We start from the raw sequence: 24,160 nt of genomic DNA, 5'->3' as shown, positions 1-24,160 counted from the left end.
AAACCAGAATGTTTGAATAAAGCAGTAGTTGCAGATGAATAAATATCTGTGTAGATTTGGGGATGTTCCACAGTGTGGTTCATTTTTTCCAATAGGTCATATATTTTAGTCTTTTTGTACTGCCTTATGCATGCAGTGGCTTTCAGTGTGCAAAGTTGTGGTGTAATGAGTAAAGTGATGGTACTTTAAGAATTTTTGCTAAACAATCACTCCACACAATCCTGGAGGAAAGATAATATTTCTTAAAGCTGGCAAGCATGGGAATACTAAAAAATGCTTGAGTCAAAAATTGCCAAAATAAATGCAAGTAATTACAAGTAGCCAAAGCATTTTCTGGTGGACAGCTGAAAGGCAAAAGTGAAGGTGCCACCCTCAGCTTCCTCCACAACATTTTAAATTCACATTAAGTGAATGCTATCTGATGACATTCTGCATGAAGTGCAATTTACCTTCCGCTCCCCTCCACTTATTACTTTTTCTGTAATGAATGAAGCCATAGTTCTAGAGATCTCAGGATAGTGGTCAGAGTGAGATGCAATCAGTGTGTAGAGCTGTATGTTCTGAGCAGTGGTTTTTATAAGCAGAGGGATGACAGTTCTTGGTAGCCCACAAAACCTTCAGGTTGGGAATGGTCTGCTGGCAGTCAGTGTGCTAACTGAAATCTGAACATAATTAAGGCATCTCTATTCACCACTAGGGTCGCTTTAAGACTTAGCCCTTCGTGTCAAATACTTCATGAACCTGGTCTTAGAAGGACCACATATTTGTCACTAGATAAGAATGAATTAGTTTTGCTGGTTTCATTTTTTAAGAATGTTTCACAAATAGGAAAACTGATACCAGCTGACCTAATAGCTCTTACTGTTACATCATCCCTGAAGTACTGTATAAACCTTCCTACTGCTTTTAATTCCTCTTGTATGGTATGTCTTGATGAAATCAGACTATTCCTTTTCATATACTAGCATGTTTTGCATAAGTGCAGTATCTGTCTATATTATCAGATTCTGATGAATCTTTCTAGATCAATGTAATGTTATTTCTGTCTTTTTATGGGGGGGTGCCCATGTTTTTTGATGCTGTTATTAGCAGTCGCTTGTGCACACTTGAATGTATTGTGCCTAGGAGCCTGGGATTAAATGGTTAATCTATAAACTTCAGTGCGAACCTTTCTGATCAGATGTGATTTGCATGGAACAGTGTCTTTCCTCAAGTCACTGCTGACAAGCTGAAATTCTCATGGAGTAATGCTTCTCTTGTGTTATGCTTTCACACTGCTATGTGAATGAGTCTGCAATTTGTAAGTCAGTTTTTAAGCAAATGCTAAAAATACCCATTTCCTTTACCCAGACCCATATCAAACGGAAATGAGCTCATTGCATTTTTACTCTGACAGTATGTAATTTCTAGTTAGTATCAAGATTTAAATTTCATAATGAGTATGCATTGCTATAAATTAAAAACTTAAATACTTTTATAAAACTTAAATATAACTTAAATACATTGATATAAGTAAGATGGGAAAGCAGCAAAGTTTTAAGATCAAATCTGGGGAACCCACTGAAGATAAGAAACAATGATATATTTTTAAGAAGTATACTTACTGTCCTATATTGACTTTCTTGTTTTGTTATATAGCCCTGATTTATTATTATGGAAAAATATTTTTATTGCTTGCTAACTTCACTGATTTTTTTTAATTTTAAAAAATTGTCTCGCTAAAGACTCTCTTCCTTATCTGGTAAGATTCCTGTACTTTTCTCTTTATTCTGTAGATTTTAAGGAGACAAAACAAGAGTTTCTGAGGCTGTATCATTTTTAGCCATATGCTCACAGAAGTTTTGAATGCCTTTTCCTCTTTTTTTTTTTTTGTCATGGTAGCTTGTTGTTTTAAAAAATAAACATTTGCAGTAGTAGCTGCCATCGTTAAAGTGGGTGTAGTTAGTGTATGGTTGGCCTGTGGTTAGGTTAGCTGACAGATACCATCAAAAGTTCTCGTTGTTCCAAAGGAGACAACCCTTTTCAGCACAGAGCAGTCTATACCTGCAAAGCCACTGCATTGTGAGCACTAAGGATCTGCAGAACCTAAATCTGGATCTTCATGGTGAGAGCCAGTTCCCTGGTGGCTCTCTGCTGATAGAAGATAACGCTCTTCAATAGGTATCTACCATAAGTGGTTCAGGGTTGCTGGGGTTATATTTTTTTCACCCAGCAGTTACTCAGAATAGGCTTGCAAGGAATTTTTTATGTTATTTCTGCATTGTAGGAAAACTTCTTGTGACAGAGAAGAAGGCCAAAGTGGGCTAAATGTTTCCACAGAGTCAGAAATCTCTGTGGAAACATTTAGCCCACTTTGGCCTTTGAGCAAAATTCAGTGTATACATGAATCTTCAGAGCACAAGGCCTTTTTGAATGGGTCTGACTGTCAGTGAGCAAGACATATCTCTCTTTAGTGCCTGTTTAGTATAGCTTACTCTTTATATCATGATATCACACTAATTATATAAATTCCCAATGTGACTTGGATTGATAAATATATAGACAAGAAATATGAAAAGAGGAAAAAAGATAAAGCTTAAACTTTAAAAAATTAGTACCAAATAACAGAACATAAATTAAAAAAACAAATTGGAATGCTTAGAATACTAGGGGCCTGCTTCATGACTTCTGATTGCCACTTCAGTATAACTAATTGATAACAATGATAATTGGTTGTAATTGTCAGCAGTGTATGCGAAGAAACAAATATAACCCTGGTGAGAAATAATGATTATCATGAAAGCCTGTCAGTCAGATCATTCTTCAGAAAGAGCAGGAGGAGTCCTGTAAAATTTCTTTCTGCATCCCTTGTCCCCTTCTGTGAGGCCAGACTAAACTAACCAGTCATTAAGACCTAAAATTTGTAGAGTATGTTGTGTTTGTTTTCCAGAAATAATATATATAAGCCTTCAGTTTTTTTCATTTGCTTTCTTTCATTGTTCATTTTTATGATCATATTTTGCTGAGAGAACTTTCCACCAGTAATCTCTGAACATTTGGTATCTGCTGATGATTCTGCCATTTTGAACAGCACCCAGACATTCTATTTTTTTTCTTATTTGTAACTATTACAGAAATAATTTAGTAGGTTGCAGCTTTTAAATTCTCCTGTCCAAGTTACTTGTTTGTATCTTATTTCCACCATTCTCATTGAGGCTGGAGAATGTGATGCAGGTTTATCTGCTTAACCCTAGTATCTTAAGCTGATTCAAAGCATAATTTTTTGTATAAAATATCTGATGTTCTCTACTGGTGACAGGGGAGTAAAATTGGCTTAGAAACTCTTAATCCCATGCATTATGTGTGGAGATGTTTTATTCTTCTCTGACACCTAATATACAATAAGAAATTTTGTCTTTAAAAATAGGACAGACACTTGAAGCAGTAGGATATGTACTGGACATATTGACATATCAAAATCATTTCCAGTGAGAACTTTGTTTAAGGAATTGTATTTAATTAATTGTATTTAATTGTATCTCAGGAACCCTACATTTAATTCTCATCTTTCCATTATTGGCTTCCGAGTTCTGCATCAGCGATGGCCGTATCTGCTCCGACCTGATCCTTTCTATGTGTTGGTCAATCACATTTCAGCTAGTATTCCTAATTTGAGCTAGGAATTCATCATTCAGCCTTGATGAATCTGGGGCAAAAGATCAATTTGGTGCCTAAGAGATCAAACTTCATTCTAGAAGTGAAGAATTTGATTCTGTTAAAAAGGGAGTTGACTTACATGATACCTAACAAGTAAAAACTTGTTCTTCCACTTCAGTAAGAGCTAGAGGACAGCTCTAGAGGGCTGAGCTGGGGGAAAGAATCCCTAACACCTGTGTGTGAGATCCTGCAATCTGGTGCTGGTGAACTAGTCATATAGCTGTCAGTGAGCACTCCTCTTCAGTCTTTGTAATGACATTACTGCTGTTTTTGAAATAAGACCCAGTGCTATGTTGCACCATGATGGGGATAGGACTTGCATATTCTCTTCAGCTGGCATAACATGAACTGAGCATACTGGGTTCTGATCTCTGCTGGGATGCTGAAGTTTTTTATATAGTAATAAGTATATGAACCTTTATAATCTCATTTTGGGTATATTAAGCAAAATTCATAATTAAAATAATTAAACTACACAATTATTATTACCTTTGGGTCTCTTGTATCAATATAAATTATCTACCTCCTGGAAGTCCTACAAATTCTGTTCAATAATGGCATAAACTTTAAGGGTTTTAGAGATAAAGTACCAACTTCTCTCTCTAAAGCATTTAGTATGGAAGTGTAGAGTCCGAGAGATCATGTAACTTTACTGCTGTTTTGAAAACACCTGTGTGTACACCCTGATCAATCTGGACTGTGACTGGCTGACTAGATAATGAGAGAAAGAATTAGAGAGTCCTAAGAACTTTTCTGTAATACTGGTGTGAGGTGTCTGATAGCTTTTTTAAGAAATACATTGGACAGAAGCCCATTTCATTAGCTTCGTAGCAAGTATCTGTTGCAAACAGAGGCTGTTGTTTCTTGTTTTGTAGGAGGACTCATTTTCTGTGGCTACTGAGTAATGTATCTCAAAGGATTAGCTAGGTGGTTTCAGAGCAAGAAATAAAACAAATGTTTTATATAGGTGAATTTTACTTCATAGGAGCTAGAAAACCTATGCAGGAAATCTACCTCTGTATGTTTTGACATCTGTCTTTGGAGTTTTGAACCTTCATCACTGAGGCTCAGAGGAAGGATGATCCTGAGGTTCCACTGAAGGGGATGGCTCAGTCTGTGTAGTTAGGCTTTGATTGTGAATATTGTCCTGTTAGCAGTGAAATACTCTCTTTGACAATTGCGCCTTTTAACATACCAGCCTTGGAGGGAGTACTCTTAACAGAGTAATACAACTAAATTTCACGCTTCTATAATGTCCAGCTAAAGTGTCTGTAACTATTTTAGGAAGCCAAGTACCTTTGTCTCTAGGAAGTAGCCCATTCAATTCTATTGTTAAGCGGCAGTTGCTGCCATTTATTACCAGCATGAGAAAGTTCTTTGTCAAGATTTTCATAGTATGTGCCATACCTTTTGTATTGTTTGAATGGACATGTGTAGTTAGATGGTAGGTATCAGCAGTAGCAAATCATCAGGAGAAGGAACAGGAGACATGTCAGGAGGTCAGACCATGGCTTGTCCATCTTGCTCTGTTTCTTATTTACTAATCTTGATTTCATTAGAAGTACTTAATGGCAAAAGAGAAACCGTGAGCAGTGCTGGAACTGTGGCAGGAAGTTGTCTAACATAGTAGTAGCTGACCTCCTCAGTTCAGGGAATGGCTAACTCTTTTGTCCCTGTTCTTCACATTGAGCACTGCTCCTATGTGCCATGCCTCCTGGCAGCCTGGCCAACAGCCTGGTGTTCTTGGGACCTGTTGAGGCTTGGATTGCATTTAGCTGGGTGACCATATTCTTAGTTCTTGCTTAAGATCCTCAAAATGAGATCTTTATATCTCATCTAAGGTCACTTCCATTTGTGATTGTTATAATAGATAGCATTTTTATTGGACAGATTATAAAATGTCTGCTGTACGTGTTCTTTCTCATCCAGTGCTCTTCCATCAAACCTGTTAGTAACTCCATTGATTGTTCTGACATAGCTATGTTGTGACTACTTCTGTTCATAATGTTTCTTCTGGTTCCCCATGGTTTGACCACTGCTCATATGCAAGTTACTTTTGCTAATTTGCTTCGGATGTTTAAAAAAAAAACCAAACAACTCAGCAACTAATAATTTTTCTTCTTGCTATGACTGGATACTTGGATACAGCATATAGAACTTCCTTTCCCTTTCTTGGTGAATTGACTCCTCTTTCAGAGCTTGTGTTTTTTCTGTCTTCCTGCTGCTAATAAAATGTGTCCATTCTGGCTATTGGATAAAGCTTTTTTACCCATACAAGATAGCAGGGAAGCCAAGACATCTAATTGTTGAGAAGTACAATGAAATGTACAATTGGCAAATGAACTGGAGCTACAGTTGAGCTTTCATATGCCATTATATACTTCTGTAAGAAAAATACTTACAGAGAATTAGTACTGAATTCACTAAGCTCTTAGAAGTAAAGTTTGCTTATGTACTTTACCATAGTTCACTAAAATAGCATGTGTAATGCATACCTCAGTATAAAATACTGAGTCATTGATCCATAGAAAACAAGTTGTTAATGATCTAGCTACTCAATTGCTGTTTGCAGGTCTTCAAAATTAAGACACAGAAATGAAGGACATTTTGCTTTCTCTGGTCTGTAAGATGTTGTAGTGATTGTTTCCATGCAGTGTGTTAATCTTACTGTATTGAGTTTTGTAGTTCATGAAGCAAATAATCCAAAGTTAATAAAGGAATTATTAAAGTGTATATCAGTGATCTTATGCATTAAACTCCAGTATTCATCACACTGTTGACCTTGCTCAGTACTCTAGAACTCAGTTTAGACCCATTTCTTTGGAATTTCTTGACTATTAATACAGGAGCTGTTGTCTGTTGTTTTGAAAATACCAATACAAAGAATTTAGAAGATACTTGGAGTTGGGGAAGGGAGGCAAAGTTAAAAAGTTAAAATTTATCAGAAAAAAAGTGCCTTTTATCTTTTTTTCTTTGACTCATGAGAAGCTGAAACATTTAAGAGCAAAATCCTTGCTTCCTAATGAAGCACAGAAGTGGGCTGTTGAGAAATGTAAGGCTCTCCTGGCTCAAGCATGTTCTCTGAGGTTTGTTTTTAGCTAGCTCATTAGCATTGTACTCTGATTCAAATTAAACACCACCTGAGAATCATTGAAGTATGTGGCTATTGCAAATAGATGCTGCTCTGTGAAGATCAAAATACTCTGTACACTGCAGGATGAAGTCCTTGGTGGAATATGCTCTGGATTTCTTGTTTTTATTTTGTGCTGAGGTAAAGTGATCTGATACTGGCAATCTAGACATTGCTGTGTAGAAAAACATTAGCTTGCCTGGAATAGATGAGGGAGTTTGCTTAAGATGTAAAAAACAAAACAAACAAAAAAAACCAAACCCTGAACCGTGTAGGTTCAGGGTCACAAGGTGAGGGTATCTTGCAGTATGTAGGAGTTCGGTGCAGTCGCAGGAAAAATATTTTTTCCATGGACCCAGCAGGTACGAATATTCTAATGAATATTTTAGCCAAGGCTTGCTTTAAAATATAAAATATGAAGTTGTTTCGATCACTTAAGAAGTTGTGTTCCATAAGTAAAAATAAATACATATGGATAAACATACAACTTAAATTCTGCAAGAGATAACTGATATACTAAGCAAAAGCTTTCAGACACAGTTGGTCTTTCCCACCTGCGTGTAGAGAAAGCACAAGAGTTCTTTGTGCAGAAAAGAGTAGATTGGTTTAGCTGTCACATGAGAGGAAGATAGCTGCTTCTGCTTTTTAGAGAACAAGCAGAGATTGTAAAGCCTCTACTGTTGTATTACATTGTTCATGAATTCAAGTCCAAGGGCCTCTAAAAGACTTTTTTTGTATCAGTTGGGAAGTTAATCATGGTTATATGAACAAATGAAATACTGTGTGGTTCTTTCACTACTGGTATTTTCTGTCTAGTATATGAAGTATTCGTGCAACCGAGATGGTTCATGCCATGAAGTAACTAATATAAAAAATAATCATGTTTTAACTTGTGCCTATGTTACTTAAGAGCTGTGTTCTTATAAAATATTTTTTGTCCTTGAACAGATTTTTTGACTGAGGAAAAAATTTAAAGTTGACTATTTATACAGTAGTTTCTTCTGCATTTGAAATTTTCAGGCATGTTTTTCATTTGAACCCTACCTACTGCTATAACATCTTTGGTTTTCATTAATTATCACTACTTTTGTGTCTGTATCTAGAAGGCAGTGTTATGGAATTCATTTGCATTACTTTTAAAATTAAGCAAGCATGAATGCTTTACTACCTCTGAAAAAACATTCATTCTTAGGTGGATTTTGTTTCTACTTATAAATATTTTTAAGTCCTTAATCACTAGAATCACACAGTTCTGCATATCTAAAATCAGTTATTAATAGTAGGTTTAGAAGTTAGCCTGAAAGAAAATATATTTTCTTTACAGTGTCCATCTGCTTATTACATTTCAGCACTGAACAGGAAGTATTATTTCCTGCCTCACAATCCTTTGTTTCCTTTGTCTCTACAAAAAGAGAAGAAAAAAAATAACAGTACTCTCCTTCTGACCTGCAAAAACTTCTCATTTTCTTTAAAGCATGTTTATTTGTGATAAATGACCTCAGTAATACAATGCTGCTGAAGATAGGAATTATAATTTTAACATAATTTTATTGCAATGAAGATTGCAGGGGATATATTTTTAGGTCATCATACATAAATGCAGTTGTGACTGCATGGTTAAATGTTTTAGAAGCTGAGATTGCATGGAAGAAAGCAGTGCTTGTAGCTAAATTATTATTTACTCTCTTTTTAAGTTGTGATTTTATTTTTAGAATAAAATCTCATTCTGACCGTTGGCTTAATCAAGCTTGCTTATTTTGAAAGAGATTGGCTTCAAGAAGATGGGTGGGGATCATGTGCTGCTGCTTAAGAATGTGGTTTTCTTGGTGATTTAGCAGATAGCTCAGCAGAATCAGGAAATCTTCCAGACTGTTCATATTTGTTTTTCAGTGTCTGACAGTATTCTTGCCTTTTTGTTGTTGCCAGCAATCACAAGGAACTACTTTGCTGTAGGTGAGAAATTACAAGCCCAAATGGATTAAATTTTCATTTTACAGATATGAACTTGCTGTGAATTTTTGCTCTTACTGTATTTTGCTCTTACTGATTTTAAGAGCTCATGAGCCATTAGTCGCCTGGAAAGAACTCACAAGGCCACTAGCCTTAATTTTGTGACTTCTGTGTCTAGTTTAAATACAGTTTAGGCCAGGTTGGATGGGGCAGCCTGGTCTAGTGGGAGGTGTCCCTGCCCACAGTGAGAGGGTCAGAGCTAGATGATCTTTAAGAGTTCTTCCAACCCAGGCCATTTTAGTATTCTCTGATACTTACTGTGTGTTAGTTTATGAGTTCTCTGTTTTTGAGCAGAGTTAATATATGAAGAAGCACTAGGTACATAGTTTCATGCTTGTGCGTGCTATGATTATGGGAATTTTTTGTCTTTAATTAATATTAACTTGGTAAATAATTTTTAAATGAAGAAAAAATGTATGAACCATTGCAACATTTTTGAAGCCTTTGATTAATGGCTTGACATTACATAGAGGATAATTTTTGTATTGGTTTTGTATTTGCCAAGATCTTCGTTTTTACTGGGTATTCAATGCTACAAGCAGTGCACACATTTTAAAGAAATATCCTTCTAAACAGGTATTCTGCTTCAAATGGCAGAAGAGATTAGTTGTAACTCTTAAAAGGCTTTTTGTAGTCTGGTGGAAATAATGTTTTAGCAGCTGCATTGTAAGGAGAGGGAGAATAGGGTGGCACAAAGTTTAAGAATGCTGTGACATTATACTTCAACTGAAATTAATTGTGTTTATGACTTTTTTTCTTTGCTGTAGTCGTGACATGGAGAATAAAGAAACCCTTAGGGGGTTGCAGAAGATGGATGACCGCCCAGAAGAGCGCATGATCAGGGAGAAACTCAAGGCAACATGTATGCCAGCCTGGAAGCATGAATGGCTGGAAAGAAGAAGCAGAAGAGGCCCTGTGGTGAGTGTCACTGATGGAAGGACAGTATCTGTAGCAGCTATTGCAAATAAAAATCACTTAAATTTCTTTCTATTAGAAACCTTTTTTTCTTTACAATGTCTCTACTCTTAGTTGTGGTGCTCGTGTCCGTTTCCTGCGCGGTGTTTGTCAGGGCAGCGGGGCGGGCTGAGAGCAGCGTCCCGCGGTTGTCGCTGTTTGTTTTTGTGCCCGGGCGTTATCGCGGCGCTGCGCTCTGCGCGGCTGCGGCGCTGCTGCCCTCCAGCGACCGAGGGTAAAAACCTGCTAAAGCCTGGAGCAAACGCAAGCTCTGCTGCTCCTTCAGCCAGCTCTCCGCTCTCATGAAGCTTGCAAGGCAGTGTTCTCTCAGCCTTTTGGATCCTGCTTTGGCATAAATGGCTTTTAAGAAACGTAGGTAGATCAAACCTGAAATAGTTTAGGAGTAGTTCCAATTCTATTCACTATAATGTTGCTTAATTAATACCCATTACTTACCTATGAACATAGTTGGTTGATATGACTCCCATGTACCACTAATGTAAAGTTAAGATTATCTGATGCAATAGGCAAGTGTTTGGGGACAGCTTTTCTGGAACAGAAATAAGAAGGTTCTGTTGGTTCTGTTGTGAGAAGTAATGTTGAAAATACTTAAAAGTGCACCAAACCCATTACCTCAAAGGTTCAAATAACACAATTTTAACTTAAAAAAATTAAATGCTCTTGGGTTACTGAATAGGTTGAAATTATTTCCCTCCTCAGCCCACTTCCCTTGAGATTTTTGGATGTGTTAATACAAGATTTGGTGCTCTAGATTCTCAGTTATGTAATTTGACACTTCTGATGTTTTTAACACAAGTAGTTTGTCCATAGGTACATGAATTTGCATTTTGATCTTCCAGACAAGGAGAGATATTACTGCATTAATTGATAGGAGGGAAAAAAGGGTTTTCACTATTCTTTATATTTCTCTTGTATCCTGTTCGCTTTTGTAACTGGGCACTGAGTCCAAGTATCTCTTACTATCCTGAGGATGGAAAGCCCCTGTCAGTTTTTGTCTTAAAGAGACTTCTGGAACTTTCTAGGAGAGATGTGCTCTGTTTATCTGAGTCGTTGCTTGGAACTTCCTTCCAGTGTTGAGTCAAGTCTCTGAGACATTGAGAAATGAAGAACTAAAACTGAATCTACCCAATGTGACTGTTTTTAATTTGATTCCCAGGGAGGTTACTCTTCTTATGCATTATGTGGGTCTGGCTGGCAGAAAGCTGAAATAATGTCTTGAAATATTCCAATTCTCAATGTCAAAATTTAGTGTTGATGTAACAAAGCACTACTGTGTATATGCTCCCTTTGCTTGAGCACCCCCTCTATCCACCATGCATAGTGGTTAGCTCAGTACTGGATGTGGTGTAGCTGTTTTGCTTGTATGGCAGACAAAAAACCTGGGCATGGTTTTTACAAAGAATGGGATACTTAATTTTGCTGGATTACCTCCATGTTTGAAGTCTTTGTTTTGCAAAAGTGTTGTGTTAAAGAAATAGTAGCCCTAGTATTTTTCAGCTGGTACTGTGTGGAATGCATGGATCCAGTATTATAGCTCTTGATAAGAACAGTACCTGTAGAGAAGAAAATTATCTTGGCTTCTACTATCCCAATGGGGAAACAGCTGTTTTTTTAGGTATCATGAATGATAGTTACAGGAGTACTTTGAGAATCAAATCAGTTTTTGCCATAACTAATATGAGCTGCACAAACTGACAGGAAGAAAGGTTCTTGCTTTTGTGTTGCATATAGATCATTAAGCTAATTCCTCTCAAATGTTAGTAGTATGGCCTAAGAAGTATTTGGATATCCATATAACAACTTAATTACAACAAAGGAATTATTTATTAATTTGCTTTGCTTTAATGTAAATTACCAATTAATAATTTTAACATCTGGTTTAATTCCTGCAAGGTGGTGAAACCTATCCCTGGAAAAGTAGATGGATCAGAAATGAACAAACTCTGTCTAGATCTTCAAGCTGAAGGACATAGCACTGCTTCTTCACCTACACAAAAAGGAAGACGTAGTCCTTCTCCTAGCAGTTCCTCTTCATCATCTGCTAGGACAGTTAAATCTGAGTCACCAGGTGTTAGAAGAAAAAGGGTGTCTCCAGTGCCTGTAAGTTGCAAGCTGTGATGTAATTTTCAGTTTGGCTATATTCTACAATCTTGCTTATAGGGGCAGCTGGTCCTTCCTCTGTAGAGCAAGATGCTGATATAAGGAGGTTATTACAGGATATCACTTGAGTGACCCATATATCTCATATGGTATTTCTCATGTGTGTTTTCTTTTTCCTTCAGTCCTGCTTTCATTTGCTAGGGAATAAACAAAGAAATATAAGTACTCAAGGAATAAACAAAGAAATATAAGTACTCAATCATGAATACATGTATGTTTTCTTAGCTTGATTAGCATGAAGAAGTGCTGGTAGTTTTTTTGTTGGTGAGTGGTTTTTTGTTGTTGTTTTGTTTGGTTTGGTTTTTTTTTTGTTCGTTGGTGGGGGTTTTTTTTCTTGTCTTTCTTTTTTTTTAATAACTGTAGTCAGTGTCTCCTGCCTGTCAGTTCTCTGGGCAGGTATCGTCCATTAAGGATGGGACTGTGGATGAGATGAAAATTCCTGTAGAGAAGTCTTACTGGTATGCTGTAGTGATCCTCTATTTCAGAACTTACCTTTATGTACAGATTAGGGAAGACTTATGCATGTACTTTGTTAGAAGTCTACACTTACTATCACTGCATTCTAGAGAACATCTAGAATAGAATGTTTTGAGCAAGAGTAACTGGCTTAATTAAAGAAGACCAAGAGTATATTTTGAGCAATATCTAACACTCTAGCTTGTTGTAAAAAGGGTCATCAACAGTTAAATTCACAGTGCAATTCACAATGCAATTAGAGGATAAATAAGATCTAATTGGTTTTATTTTCCCATTGTTCTAAACAAGTTTTTCCAGTATCAGTTAAAATATGTACTGCCATTCTTCTGAACTAGAGATAAGTATCAGTTACAGGACAGGACAGAAGCACTGGTCCTTTCCTCTTGACAAGAGAAATTGAAAGGTTAAATAAGAGAAAACAACTATTTTTACCTGCTTGGGATTTTTGTTTTATATTAACTCTTCACATTAAAAACATTAGAAATCTAGTTTATATTTTACTTATATGATGGACAGTGAATTCATTATTACTTTCATCCTAACATGAAATTCAATGCATACAAATAAAAGCAGAAGATCTGAAATGGGATGGAGCCATTAGTGCATCTCATATTTTTAGAAATGTGAAGAACTTAAATGAAGACAATCTTCCCAAAATGTTTGGGCCATTTACTTTTTGATTATGGGGAAACAATATTAAAAAAATCCCAAAACATCCTCATCTAAAAATTGCTTAACTGGTGGAAAAGGGAGCAAGCTGTATCTTTTTTTTTATTTTCTTTGGAAAATAAACTTTTGATCTTGAAGTTATATTCCCTTTTTTAACCTTCAGTCATAGCATTTTTTCATTTAGGAAATAGATTAGTGTTACAGCTATATAGAATAATCTCCTTTATGGAGTAATAAGTCCCTTATTATCTTCAGATTGAATTACAATTGATAATTCAGTAGTAATATGGTAAGGCAACCTATGACAACATGAAAATAAGAAGCAATTTGAAGGACTTCTTTTGTGTCCTGGTGTCAGACAAGTTTCAGCTGCAGAATTTCAATTTTCTTCTGCCCTTGGCTACTGGGCATGGGAGAAAAGTAATCCTTTTAAATCATATAGTCGAACGGATTGTAGTAGTTCCAGGTTTTGGGGACGCTTACTCTGTAAATAGATAAACAAACCATACCTATTTAAACATTTTTTTGTCCTTTGGCTGCTCATGACGGAGGCATTGTGTAGTTTCAGAGCGGACGGATCACACCGCCTCGACGAGCCCCATCTCCGGATGGCTTCTCCCCGTACAGCCCTGAGGAGACAAATCGCCGAGTCAACAAAGTGATGCGAGCCAGGCTGTACCTGCTGCAGCAGATAGGACCCAACTCCTTCTTAATTGGAGGCGACAGCCCTGATAATAAATACAGAGTGTTTATTGGGCCTCAGGTAGGGAACATCTTTGTGTTGTCCATAGCTTTTATCAATTCATAGTTAACCTCAGAAAACTGTTCAAAGCCAGATTCGTTCAATTGATGATCACTGTTCTATAAATTAATGTTTAAAAGTTCTAATCTGTACTCATGCAATACCAAAATTGGTTTGTAATTTGCAAATTACATTACATTTGAAAAGTTTCTCTTTTTTAAAAGAAAAAAAGACTTATTCTTAGAAGTGGCTCTGAATTATATGTCTTAGATGTTCTTGGCTAAAATTTGGTCAGTTAATTCCTCTATTCATGGAATGTGTATAAATTACAAACACATAATTCTCTTAATAGTGTGACAATTCATTCATACCCATAATTGAGATCCTTTTCATAGGCTTTCTTGGTACTAATGTGATGCAGTACTGGGACACATCCAGGTTGGGTGAACAGAAGCATGTCATTTAAGTTTGATTGATGTCATCTTGTGACATCATACTTCCAGTATGAAGCATAAAAATAGCTTCAGTTGATAAAAAAAAGAGGGGGGCAGGGGAAGAAAATAAATTGAAAACTGGTGTCGTAATTTTATGCATTCATGTATGCATTTCTTAATAATATTTTAGGAATTCTCTGTTTTTGTAAGGTTATGCAAGAGAACATTTATGCCTATATATGAAATACTTATTTTTGTTGAGGGGTGGGTATGTTCTATGATACACTTAAATGTGGAAAAATTGTCAAGTCAATAGAACCATAGGACATTCTTTTCTTTGCAGACTTGTAGCTGTGGCCGTGGGACCTTTTGTATTCATCTGCTGTTTGTTATGCTGAGGGTCTTTCAACTTGAACCTTCAGATCCAATGCTCTGGAGAAAGACGCTGAAGAACTTTGAGGTAATCAATTTCTGATAGATGTAATGATGATCTAGAATACACTTCATAATGTCTTTAGGACACTATCTGAAACATACTGAAAACTGTTAGATTTCAAAGTAACAAGAACATATGTTTATAATTATATCTTTAATTCAGTCTCAGGAGTTTTGTAAGTGGAAAAAATTACCTGCAAATATAAGACATAACTGTATAAATACTAGAGAGCTGTAGTTTGATGAGTAATTCAACTCATGAGATTTTCTATTAAGATTTATAGATCTGTCTCACTGATTTGCTAAAAGGAAGAAAAAATGTGGGTATTTTGAAGTAATTGTGTGTATACTTTAAGCTTTTATTTATTTTCAATAAGCAGATAAGTTTTTGGTGTAAAAAGTTTCTTGTGATCTTTTTAGTAGTAAGACTTCTGAAATTGCTGCTGCGACTGCTAATGCATTATTGTGAAGGTGAATAGATTTTTCCTGTTAGCAGTAGTTTACGCTTTGGTAATATGACTTTTAATTACAAGATATTCATAGCATAAATAAGACTGTTGCTATCTTTTTCTGATGTTAGGTTGAGAGTTTGTTCCAGAAATATCACAGTAGGCGTAGCTCGAGGATCAAAGCTCCATCTCGTAACACCATCCAGAAGTTTGTCTCACGCATGTCAAATTCTCATACATTGTCATCATCTAGTACTTCTACATCTAGTTCAGAAAACAGGTTAGTATTTTTTAAAGGAATTACAAGCTTTATTCTGTAGTTTCAGAGTCACCTACATTCTTTTCGTTCAAAGCTGCGTTCATTTCAAGCCACGTTAAGTCTCTGCATTTGCAAGCAATCAAGTCAAGCATACATTTAGTCATTGTGGTACCAAGTCGGCATATTTGTTTTGTAACTTCTGTTTGGAAGATGTTAAGTAAAGTTGTGAAAATAGTTTTGCGAAACAAACTTTTAAATCTTGAGTGCAGATTGAAGCATACGTCAACTTTGGGAGCCTATTGTTTGCAACTTTTTTTTTAGTACAGCACTTGTGCCAATGTTAACAAAAGAATAAATGTGATTTTTTTGTCTCCTGTCCTGCTTTGGAGAAAAGCTTGTGCCTCTAACAATACACTGAAAAATGTTTAGGTTAAATGCACACTATATAAACACGTACATAAATATAAAAACAGAAGCAAGCATATGTTTTTAAAACTACCTAATTAAAAATGGTTGATTAAATTATTTTAAGAGAGCTATTAACATACTAGTTATGCCTGTGAATTCATGCCTTGTCTATGAATTTCCAGTGATGTGTTATTCTTTCATATTTTTTTCCTTGACTACTTCTACTTGAGTTCTTTTGTACATACTTTTCCATGGTTTTGAAAAGATACTGATTAATTTTTTTAACAAATAATTTGTGCTTGCATTATTTAGTGGGTAAACTCTACTTCATTTAGAGAGGTCAGACCAAAGACAGCAAGCCTAATTGAGGCTTTGTTTTGTATGAAGTGGAATCTAACTTAAGGAGTACCTTGATATGTTACTTTGTGATAATGAGCATATAGTAAGATGAATATATTCAGACAGGTTTATAATTCTGATATACAGACTACCTTTATTCTCATTTCATCTTTTACTTATTTTTCCAAACTGTGTCTCTGTAAATAAGTTGCATAAACAAAGTTGTTAAATACATAATTACTCTGGAACTACTTACCTGGCAAGCCAGTTCCTTTTATGTCACTGCTTTGTGTAGGAAATCTTTTTTTTCGCCACAGGATTGTGAACTTTGCTGCATTAGTTATCACTTCTTACAGGAGGAAAGATTTTCAGTTGTTTGCCAGTACACCTCGTGGTACTGATTCACCCTGCAATACTGATTCAATCAGAGAAGCTACTGTTCTGCCTGTCTACTGTTCTGTCCAAGTATAAATGTGTATGATATAGGAATTGAATAACACTGAGTATCAGATTCATTTGAGTTAGAAGTTTACTCAGTTCTGATAGTTCCTGTGACTAGCAATTATGTTTTGCTTACTGCTAATTTGTCAAAAATAAGTTTCTAATTAATGTATATATATATATACACACACATGTGGAGAATTATTTTTAATTGTAAGCTTACTTTGTGGAGCTTTCAAGGAATAAACAGCTTTGTAAGCATTTACAGAGAAATAGAAAGGAATACATGTGTATAGAAATAATGCATGTACAAGTTAATTTTATTTTGAAAATATATTGTTGGTGAACAAATGCAGGATGCCTGCAAAGTTTTAGATGCACACCAACTGTAATTTATTTTTTTTGCCATGAGTAATTAGAGTTTTGCATATTTAAACAGTATTGCAGTAGATTTAAAATCTGTGCTTTTCATTGCATGTTGTTTAAGTTTAGAAGAATTTTTTTGGCAAATGGTTATCCATTTAAAAATTAGAGCGGATAAAAATAAAACAGAAACAGCAAAAAAGGGAAAAGGTTTTTTAAATATCTGTATGTGACATGTATGTTAGTGTTTATGCGAATCTGTTCCATCAGTTTCTGTTAGTGGCAGAAAATTCTTGAGTAGTTGTTCAGTTTTTGAGTTTTAATATGTTCATCAAAGAGTATTTACAGTTTCTTGTAAAAGGCTAAAAACTGCCTTGTGACTCCTAACTTTGAAAGAAATGTAATGAAAAAGAATGTGAGTAGTTTTCAAAGTATAAGAATTCGTTGGGTTTTCAAACCCAAATGATAAATTAAAAAGTGAAGGTTGGTTTGTTTAAAGAAGCCTTAGGGAAAAAATGTTAAGTGCCCAAAGCTGGGCTTTTCAATCTCTAATTGGTATCTGACCTAGTTTGAAAACATGTCATGTGTTTTGTGACTTTGCCTTTCCTTTTAACAAAGTGTTGTCTGTACTCAGTGCTTCTAAAAATCTGGTTGCTTACTTATTCAGACCAAGGTTTAGGAGAATGATTCACGAATAGCCTAAAGTTATCCAGAAGTGATTGTTCCAAACTGGAAGTTAATCTTTTCTCACTGTTAAAGCCTGTTCTGAATTCTGATATGCCTCTTCTACAATCACAAATGTCTCTTTTTGTAGTATGAAGGATGAAGAAGAACAGATGTGCCCCATTTGTTTGTTAGGCATGCTGGATGAAGAGAGTCTAACTGTGTGTGAAGATGGCTGCAGAAACAAATTACACCACCACTGCATGTCAATATGTATGCTATCTTTGTTTTGTCAAGTTCTGGTGACTCTAAACCTGCAAAAGTATTATAGCTTAGTATGTTTTTGAGTTGTTTGTTTTATGTTCAGTTAAAAAACCAGAAATCTGCTTGTAAATGATGACTGGTAACTCTGAAAATTTGGTATCATTCAGGACACCTTATTTCATCAGTTATTCACAAACCAAGTTTGTAATTCGATGCTCTGATAGAGAAGTTACCTGCAGGTTTAGAGGTTCACCTGAGTGAAAACAATATGTCTAATTAGAACAAGGTTAGGAATGGACTTTCAGCTCCCTGTGAATTGGCTTTAGAATGCATAAAAGTCATGTAAAGCTAGCTAGAGTTATATAATGAATTATGAAGTGTGTTTCTATAATACATCAAATAAAATATATAAATATTTGCATTTTGCATTAACAAATAAAATTTTTGTATATTTGAGGTACAAAAGGACCTGAATTTCAGTTCATAAATTAAAATATTAATTGTAGTACTAAAGTGAAGCATTTCTTCATGCAGAAAAAAATGTTTAAGCACCCATATTTTAATGCTCAGGCTGTTGAAAGTGGCTTAGTTCAAAAGCCACTTCAAAACTAATGTTTTTCAGTAAAACTTAGAAGTAGTTATTCCATCTTCTGGTTTTGTACACTATAAAACTTCAGTGCATATGATCCTGTTGCTGTATTCCAGGGGCAGAAGAATGCAGAAGAAACAGAGAGCCACTCATCTGTCCACTCTGTAGATCTAAATGGAGATCTCATGATTTCTATAGGTGAGGATTCAGTTGGTGTACAATAAGCTATCTGTTTCTGGATCTTTAATTGGTATTTCTGAATATGCTGCATTATTTACCTCAGATATTTAATTTGCAATCTGTGTTGTTCTTGATCCGTAGTCATGAATTACCAAGCCCTGTGGATTCTTCTGTTCTCCGTATGGTTCAGCAACAATCTCAGCAGCAGTCAGCAGTTGGATCACAGAGAAGAACTCAAGATAGCAATTTTAACCTTACTCATTATGGAGTCCAGCAGATCCCTTCTACATATAAAGATTCAGCTGAGCCATGGATTCAGGTAATTCTCTTCTGTGAAAGACCTAATAGACTCTAAAGTGTGAAGATGGGTTTAGCTGAACATGGGGTCAATGCACTTAAAAATGAGAACTTGTATTTCCTTAATTTCTGCCGTTATTTTTGTCTGGTATAGCCAGACCTTGATTTCAGGACTGCTAATGTCTTGAAACTGACTTCATACTTAGTAGTTAAAATTCTCTTAACAGAGTTTTTATAGAACCAAGTAGCATCTAATTGACGATGTTTTATTTCTATCACAGAATCTTTTGTAATACACTGTGCCTTTGGACATATTTTTGCTGTCAGCCTTGATGACTTTTAACTAGAAATATCTTTCCTCTTTTTCATTGCTCTTATCAGGTACTTAAGTTGCAGCATTTTTCATTTTGACTCCTGTAATGTTGCTTTCTTCCTTGGCAGGTATTTGGGATGGAGCTAGTTGGCTGCTTGTTTTCTCGAAACTGGAATATACGAGAGATGGCACTTAGACGTCTTTCCCATGATGTTAGTGGTGCTCTGTTACTGGCTAACGGTGAAAGCACTGGAAATTCTGGAAGCAGCAATGGAAACAACACAAGTGCTGGAGCTCTGGGAGCAGCTAGTGGGTCATCTCAGACCAGTATCTCAGGAGATGTGGTGGTAGAATCCTGCTGCAGTGTGCTGTCCATGGTCTGTGCTGACCCTGTCTACAAAGTGTATGTTGCTGCTTTAGTAAGTAGTTGTTTACTTGTTGTATTCCACTAATTTTACATTACTTCATTTTAGAAGGAGGAGGAAATGGGAGAAGATAGGTGAAATCAGGAATCCTAATACTTTTTGAGCACCACTGGTGACTTTCAAGTATGCTTTGAAAGTGGGGTGATCAAGATACTCATCATAAGTAAAAGGACATGATTTCACTGTCACTTGCCACAGTGCTAAGTATTGACAGTATTTCTATGTCTTTTCACTCTCAAAGAGGAGTTGGCCAGTTTTAGCAGTGAATATGTAGTAAGCTATTTATCCTTTGAACATTTCACTGACATTTTGAACACAATTTATGTAGAACTAAATTTACAACTCTTCAATGCTTATTTACGTTTCTTTAAAAAAATTAAAATTGTGTATCTAGTTGGATTTCATATGTATTTTTTTCCCTTTCTCTTAGAAAACTTTAAGAGCCATGCTGGTGTACACTCCCTGTCATACTTTGGCAGAGAGGACTAAACTACAGCGACTTCTCAAGCCAGTTGTAGAGACGATACTAGTTAAATGTGCAGATGCTAACAGGTATGATGTCTCATGTACTTCATTTTGGATTAATACTGAAATACCTTAAAGCTTCATTTGGTGCTATTCATGTGTAACCAGTTGGTGTTAAAATAAAATGTGTAGGTTGTAAATATATGTCAATGTTTTGCTAGCCTAACTGCTGCTTGCAAACTTCTGGCTTGAAATATGTAGGCTTTGCAGGCAAGTGATTGTATAGTTTGTTTTTGTAAGGGCTTTTTGTCCCCCTTAAAGTAAAGGAAGATGTTAGGTGTAGTCATGAACCCATCCCTCCCATCTCCATTTTTGTTGTTTTGGCCTATTTCTCATGGCTCTCCTTAGAGCTATTAGCAAGTACTCCTTAGTATTCTTCCTGCTTCAGCAGAAGTTGTAACATGTTTGCCATGAAGTAGTAGCAGTAACATTATAGTTCTGATTTGTAGTTCAAACTGTAATGGTAGGAGATAGCTATTTAGGGTGAACTCCCTTGGCTTGAGTCGTCCTGTCCTAGGCTACCCTGTTTGTTCTTCCAGGCCAACCATTTCTTTTCCTGTACTGTAAACTAGATGAACTAGAACTCCACCAGCTTGAGTTTTGTTTCTCAAGGTTTAGTTTCTAAACAGCATTTTTTTCTGAAACTGCAGCTAGAGATCCCCCAGCAGCAGTCTAGCAAGAGAATAGCTAAAGTTAAAGTAGTAAGTAAAATAGAAGTGTTTTTATGCATTTGGCTACATTTGGCAAGAGAACAAGGCAATTTGAGATTTTGTTTGTATATTAGTGATAGACATTACATTTCTGGAAGTATCTTGGTAAAAAATGTCACAACCTTTACATTACCATTGTAAGGTAAGCTTACCAAGAGTGGGTTATAGAAATTTACTGGAATAAGGTGGTGTGAAATAATTTTACACATAATTCCTAGGTGATTATTTTTTAAGTATAATGAAAAGGATGTTTTTCCTTGAAAGCATTTGCTAAAGGAGTTCTTCTTTTGGTTTTACTTTCTTACAGTCGAACAAGTCAACTTTCAGTCTCAACGCTATTGGAGATGTGTAAAGGTCAAGCGGGCGAGTTGGCAGTTGGGAGAGAAATACTTAAATCTGGTAATAACTTCATATACAAGTAAATTATGCAAGCAAATAATACTGGAATTTATCAAGTACAAGCATAGCAAAGAGAACAATATTCCTGTCAACAGTTTGGAAGGGGGCTAATTTGGGCAAACAATGAGTAATTCTGTATGATATAGTTCTGATCTTTGTGTTGACTCTGAACATAATACCTAATCTTCATTTTATCAACTTTTTTATAGGATCCATTGGTATCGGAGGTGTTGATTACGTCTTAAGCTGTATTCTTGGAAATGAAATTGAATCTAGCAACTGGCAAGCACTGCTGGGGCGACTTTGTCTAATAGACAGACTTCTGTTGGAATTTCCTAGTGAATTTTATCCCCACATTGTCTGTGGAGATGTCTTGCAGGCCGATATTGTAGCTGACAGGTACTTTCTTGTACTCTATACAAATGTTAGTCTTTGTTGAATTTGTTGTTGGTGATTTCATAAAAGAAGTAACTGTTCTAATTCCTGTAAACAATAACATATGTTTATATGCAAAGTGTGCTTGCTTTACAGAGTGAGTAGTTGTCTTTTTAAAAACAACTGACCTGTGAAGCATTTTTGAAGCACCAGTGCAACAATAAATCTCCTTACTACTTCAGAACTGACAACTAAATACCTTGTTTTGAAACCGCTTTTTTGATACTAGTTAACTAGAGTATGTCAGTTTATAAAACACCACTTTTCTTTTTTTAGGTATAAGAAGCTTCTCTCCCTCTTAACTTTCGCCTTGCAGTCAATTGACAATTCCCACTCAATGGTTGGCAAACTGTCACGGAGAATATTTTTGAGTGCAGCAAGAATGGTAGCAAGAATGCCCCATATTTTTGTAAAGCTGTTAGATATGTTGAGTGTGACAAGCTCAACTCATTATGCAAGGATGCGTCGACGTCTGATGGCAATAGCAGATGAAATGGAAATTGCAGAAGCCATTCAGCTGGGCATGGAAGAAATGCACTCTGGGGAATGCCGACATGAAGACTTTTTACACCTACCTGTGCCAGATAACTCTCCAGAAAATACAGAAAATAATACTCCTAATAATACTGTCCAGTTATCAGGGAAAAGTGGGAAAGGTTTAAGTGACAGAAAACTGAGTGCCAGTCCAGATGACATTTCTGAGATGCTAGCTGGGCTTGCTATGGGACTTCCTGTTTCATCAGTAACCACTGAGCAACCAAAACCAGCCATTCAAACAAAAGGAAAACCCCACAGTCAGTGTGTGAACTCTTCTCCCTCATCCAGTCATTCCCAGTCACTATTCCCAACACTTCTGTCTCCATCAAACCCATCTGTACCAGCTGGCACTGTAACAGATGTCTCTAAACTCAGACCTCAGGGATTTGTTCCCTGCAAACTCCCCTCACCTTCTCCTCAAACACAGCGGAAACTTTCTCTCCAGTTTCAGCGAAACTGTTCTGAAAATAAAGAACCTGAGAAACTCTCTCCGGTTTTCACCCAAGCCAGGCCATTGCCATCCAGTCATGTACATAGGCCAAAGCCATCACGACCCACCCCAGGTGATGTGAACAAGCAAGGAGAAACCTTAAAAAGCAGTATGACACTTGACCTGAATGATATTCCCCAATGTGATGGCAATAGCAGTGCAGTTATACCAAGCGAGGAGACAGTGTTCACACCAGTAGATGAGAAGTGCCGGCTGGATGTTAATGCAGAGCTCAATTCCAGTATTGAGGACCTGCTTGAGGCCTCCATGCCAACAAGTGATGGCACAGTTACGTTCAAGTCCGAAGTTGCAGTTCTTTCTCCTGAGCGGGCAGAAAATGATGACACTTACAAAGATGATGTAAATCATAATCAAAAATGCAAGGAAAAGATGGAAGCTGAAGAGGAAGAAGCTTTAGCTATTGCTATGGCAATGTCAGCATCCCAAGATGCCTTGCCAGTAATTCCCCAACTACAGGTTGAAAATGGTGAAGATATCATAATCATTCAGCAGGATGTAAGTATACGCATGAGAATTTAGGTTAAGTCTCAACTGAAGGTCACTGAAGTGATAAAGCAGTGCTATTATATTTCAAAAGTGATAGAAAACATGAAGGTGCTCAATACCCTTTCATAGGAAATGGGATATAAATTTGAGAGTACTAAAGGAATCCTTCCATGTTATTAAGAAATCTAGAGAAGGTGTTTGCAAGAGAAACATTATATCATGTATCAACATTTAAAGTGACAAAAAAGAAAGTGTAAAATTGGGGAAACCAGGAAATAAAACAAAAAATTTTAAGCAAGAGTAGAACTGTACTGAGTCCTAATGCTGATTTACTTTGAAGGCAATTGTACATAACCAAACTAATTTTTTGAAAGAAAGAATGGGAAAAGATCTTGTCATCCTATCTTGAGAGAAGATAGAGATACTTTATTAGTCAGGAAAAAAACCCCCATATATATTTACAAATAAACAAAAAGCACAAGAAATAATAATAGATTAAAGGAGTATTGTATTTGTGATCCTTTAAGGCAGCAACATGTAAAGCATAAAATTTGAGGGATAAATTAAATAGAAAACAGCCTGATTTTGGTTCTGTTTATTGTAGGTGCAAGCTAAGGCCTTAGCTTAAGCTTATTTGTGATCCTTTGAGGTAACAACATGTAAAGCATAAAATTGGAGGGATAAATTAAATAGGAAACAACATGATTTTGGTTCTGTTTACTGTAGGTGCCAGCTAAAGCCTTAACTAAATGTGAGTCAAGGAATAGAAAAAAAAATTCTGCTCCTACTTGTGTCCTCTAATCTTGCCTTTCACCTTCATGTAGTAACACAGAGGAAGC

General features: G+C 36.1%; 1 protein-coding gene across 3 annotated transcripts in view; it reads left to right on the top strand.

Moving 5' to 3' along the window:
• The window catches only part of MAP3K1 (mitogen-activated protein kinase kinase kinase 1), a 60,721-nt gene that overhangs the window by 25,730 nt on the left and 10,831 nt on the right, over positions 1–24,160 (top strand). For all 3 annotated transcript variants that reach the window (XM_071425382.1, XM_071425383.1, XM_071425381.1), the window contains exons 2-14: positions 9,604–9,754; positions 11,705–11,911; positions 13,680–13,880; positions 14,637–14,753; positions 15,309–15,457; positions 17,802–17,923; positions 18,620–18,701; positions 18,825–19,002; positions 19,422–19,712; positions 20,149–20,270; positions 21,261–21,352; positions 21,562–21,751; positions 22,064–23,330. In XM_071425382.1, coding sequence (XP_071281483.1) covers positions 9,611–9,754; positions 11,705–11,911; positions 13,680–13,880; positions 14,637–14,753; positions 15,309–15,457; positions 17,802–17,923; positions 18,620–18,701; positions 18,825–19,002; positions 19,422–19,712; positions 20,149–20,270; positions 21,261–21,352; positions 21,562–21,751; positions 22,064–23,330 — 3,162 coding nt within the window. In that variant the 5' untranslated portion in view covers positions 9,604–9,610. The remainder of the gene's footprint in view (positions 1–9,603; positions 9,755–11,704; positions 11,912–13,679; positions 13,881–14,636; positions 14,754–15,308; positions 15,458–17,801; positions 17,924–18,619; positions 18,702–18,824; positions 19,003–19,421; positions 19,713–20,148; positions 20,271–21,260; positions 21,353–21,561; positions 21,752–22,063; positions 23,331–24,160) is intronic.

This window comes from Agelaius tricolor, unplaced genomic scaffold, assembly GCF_023055355.1.
Source record: "Agelaius tricolor isolate 1412-34295 unplaced genomic scaffold, bAgeTri1.0.p SCAF_4, whole genome shotgun sequence".
NCBI classification, from domain to species: domain Eukaryota; kingdom Metazoa; phylum Chordata; class Aves; order Passeriformes; family Icteridae; genus Agelaius; species Agelaius tricolor.
Note: the sequence above shows the minus strand (reverse complement) of the source record. Positions and strands in the feature narration are given on the sequence as shown.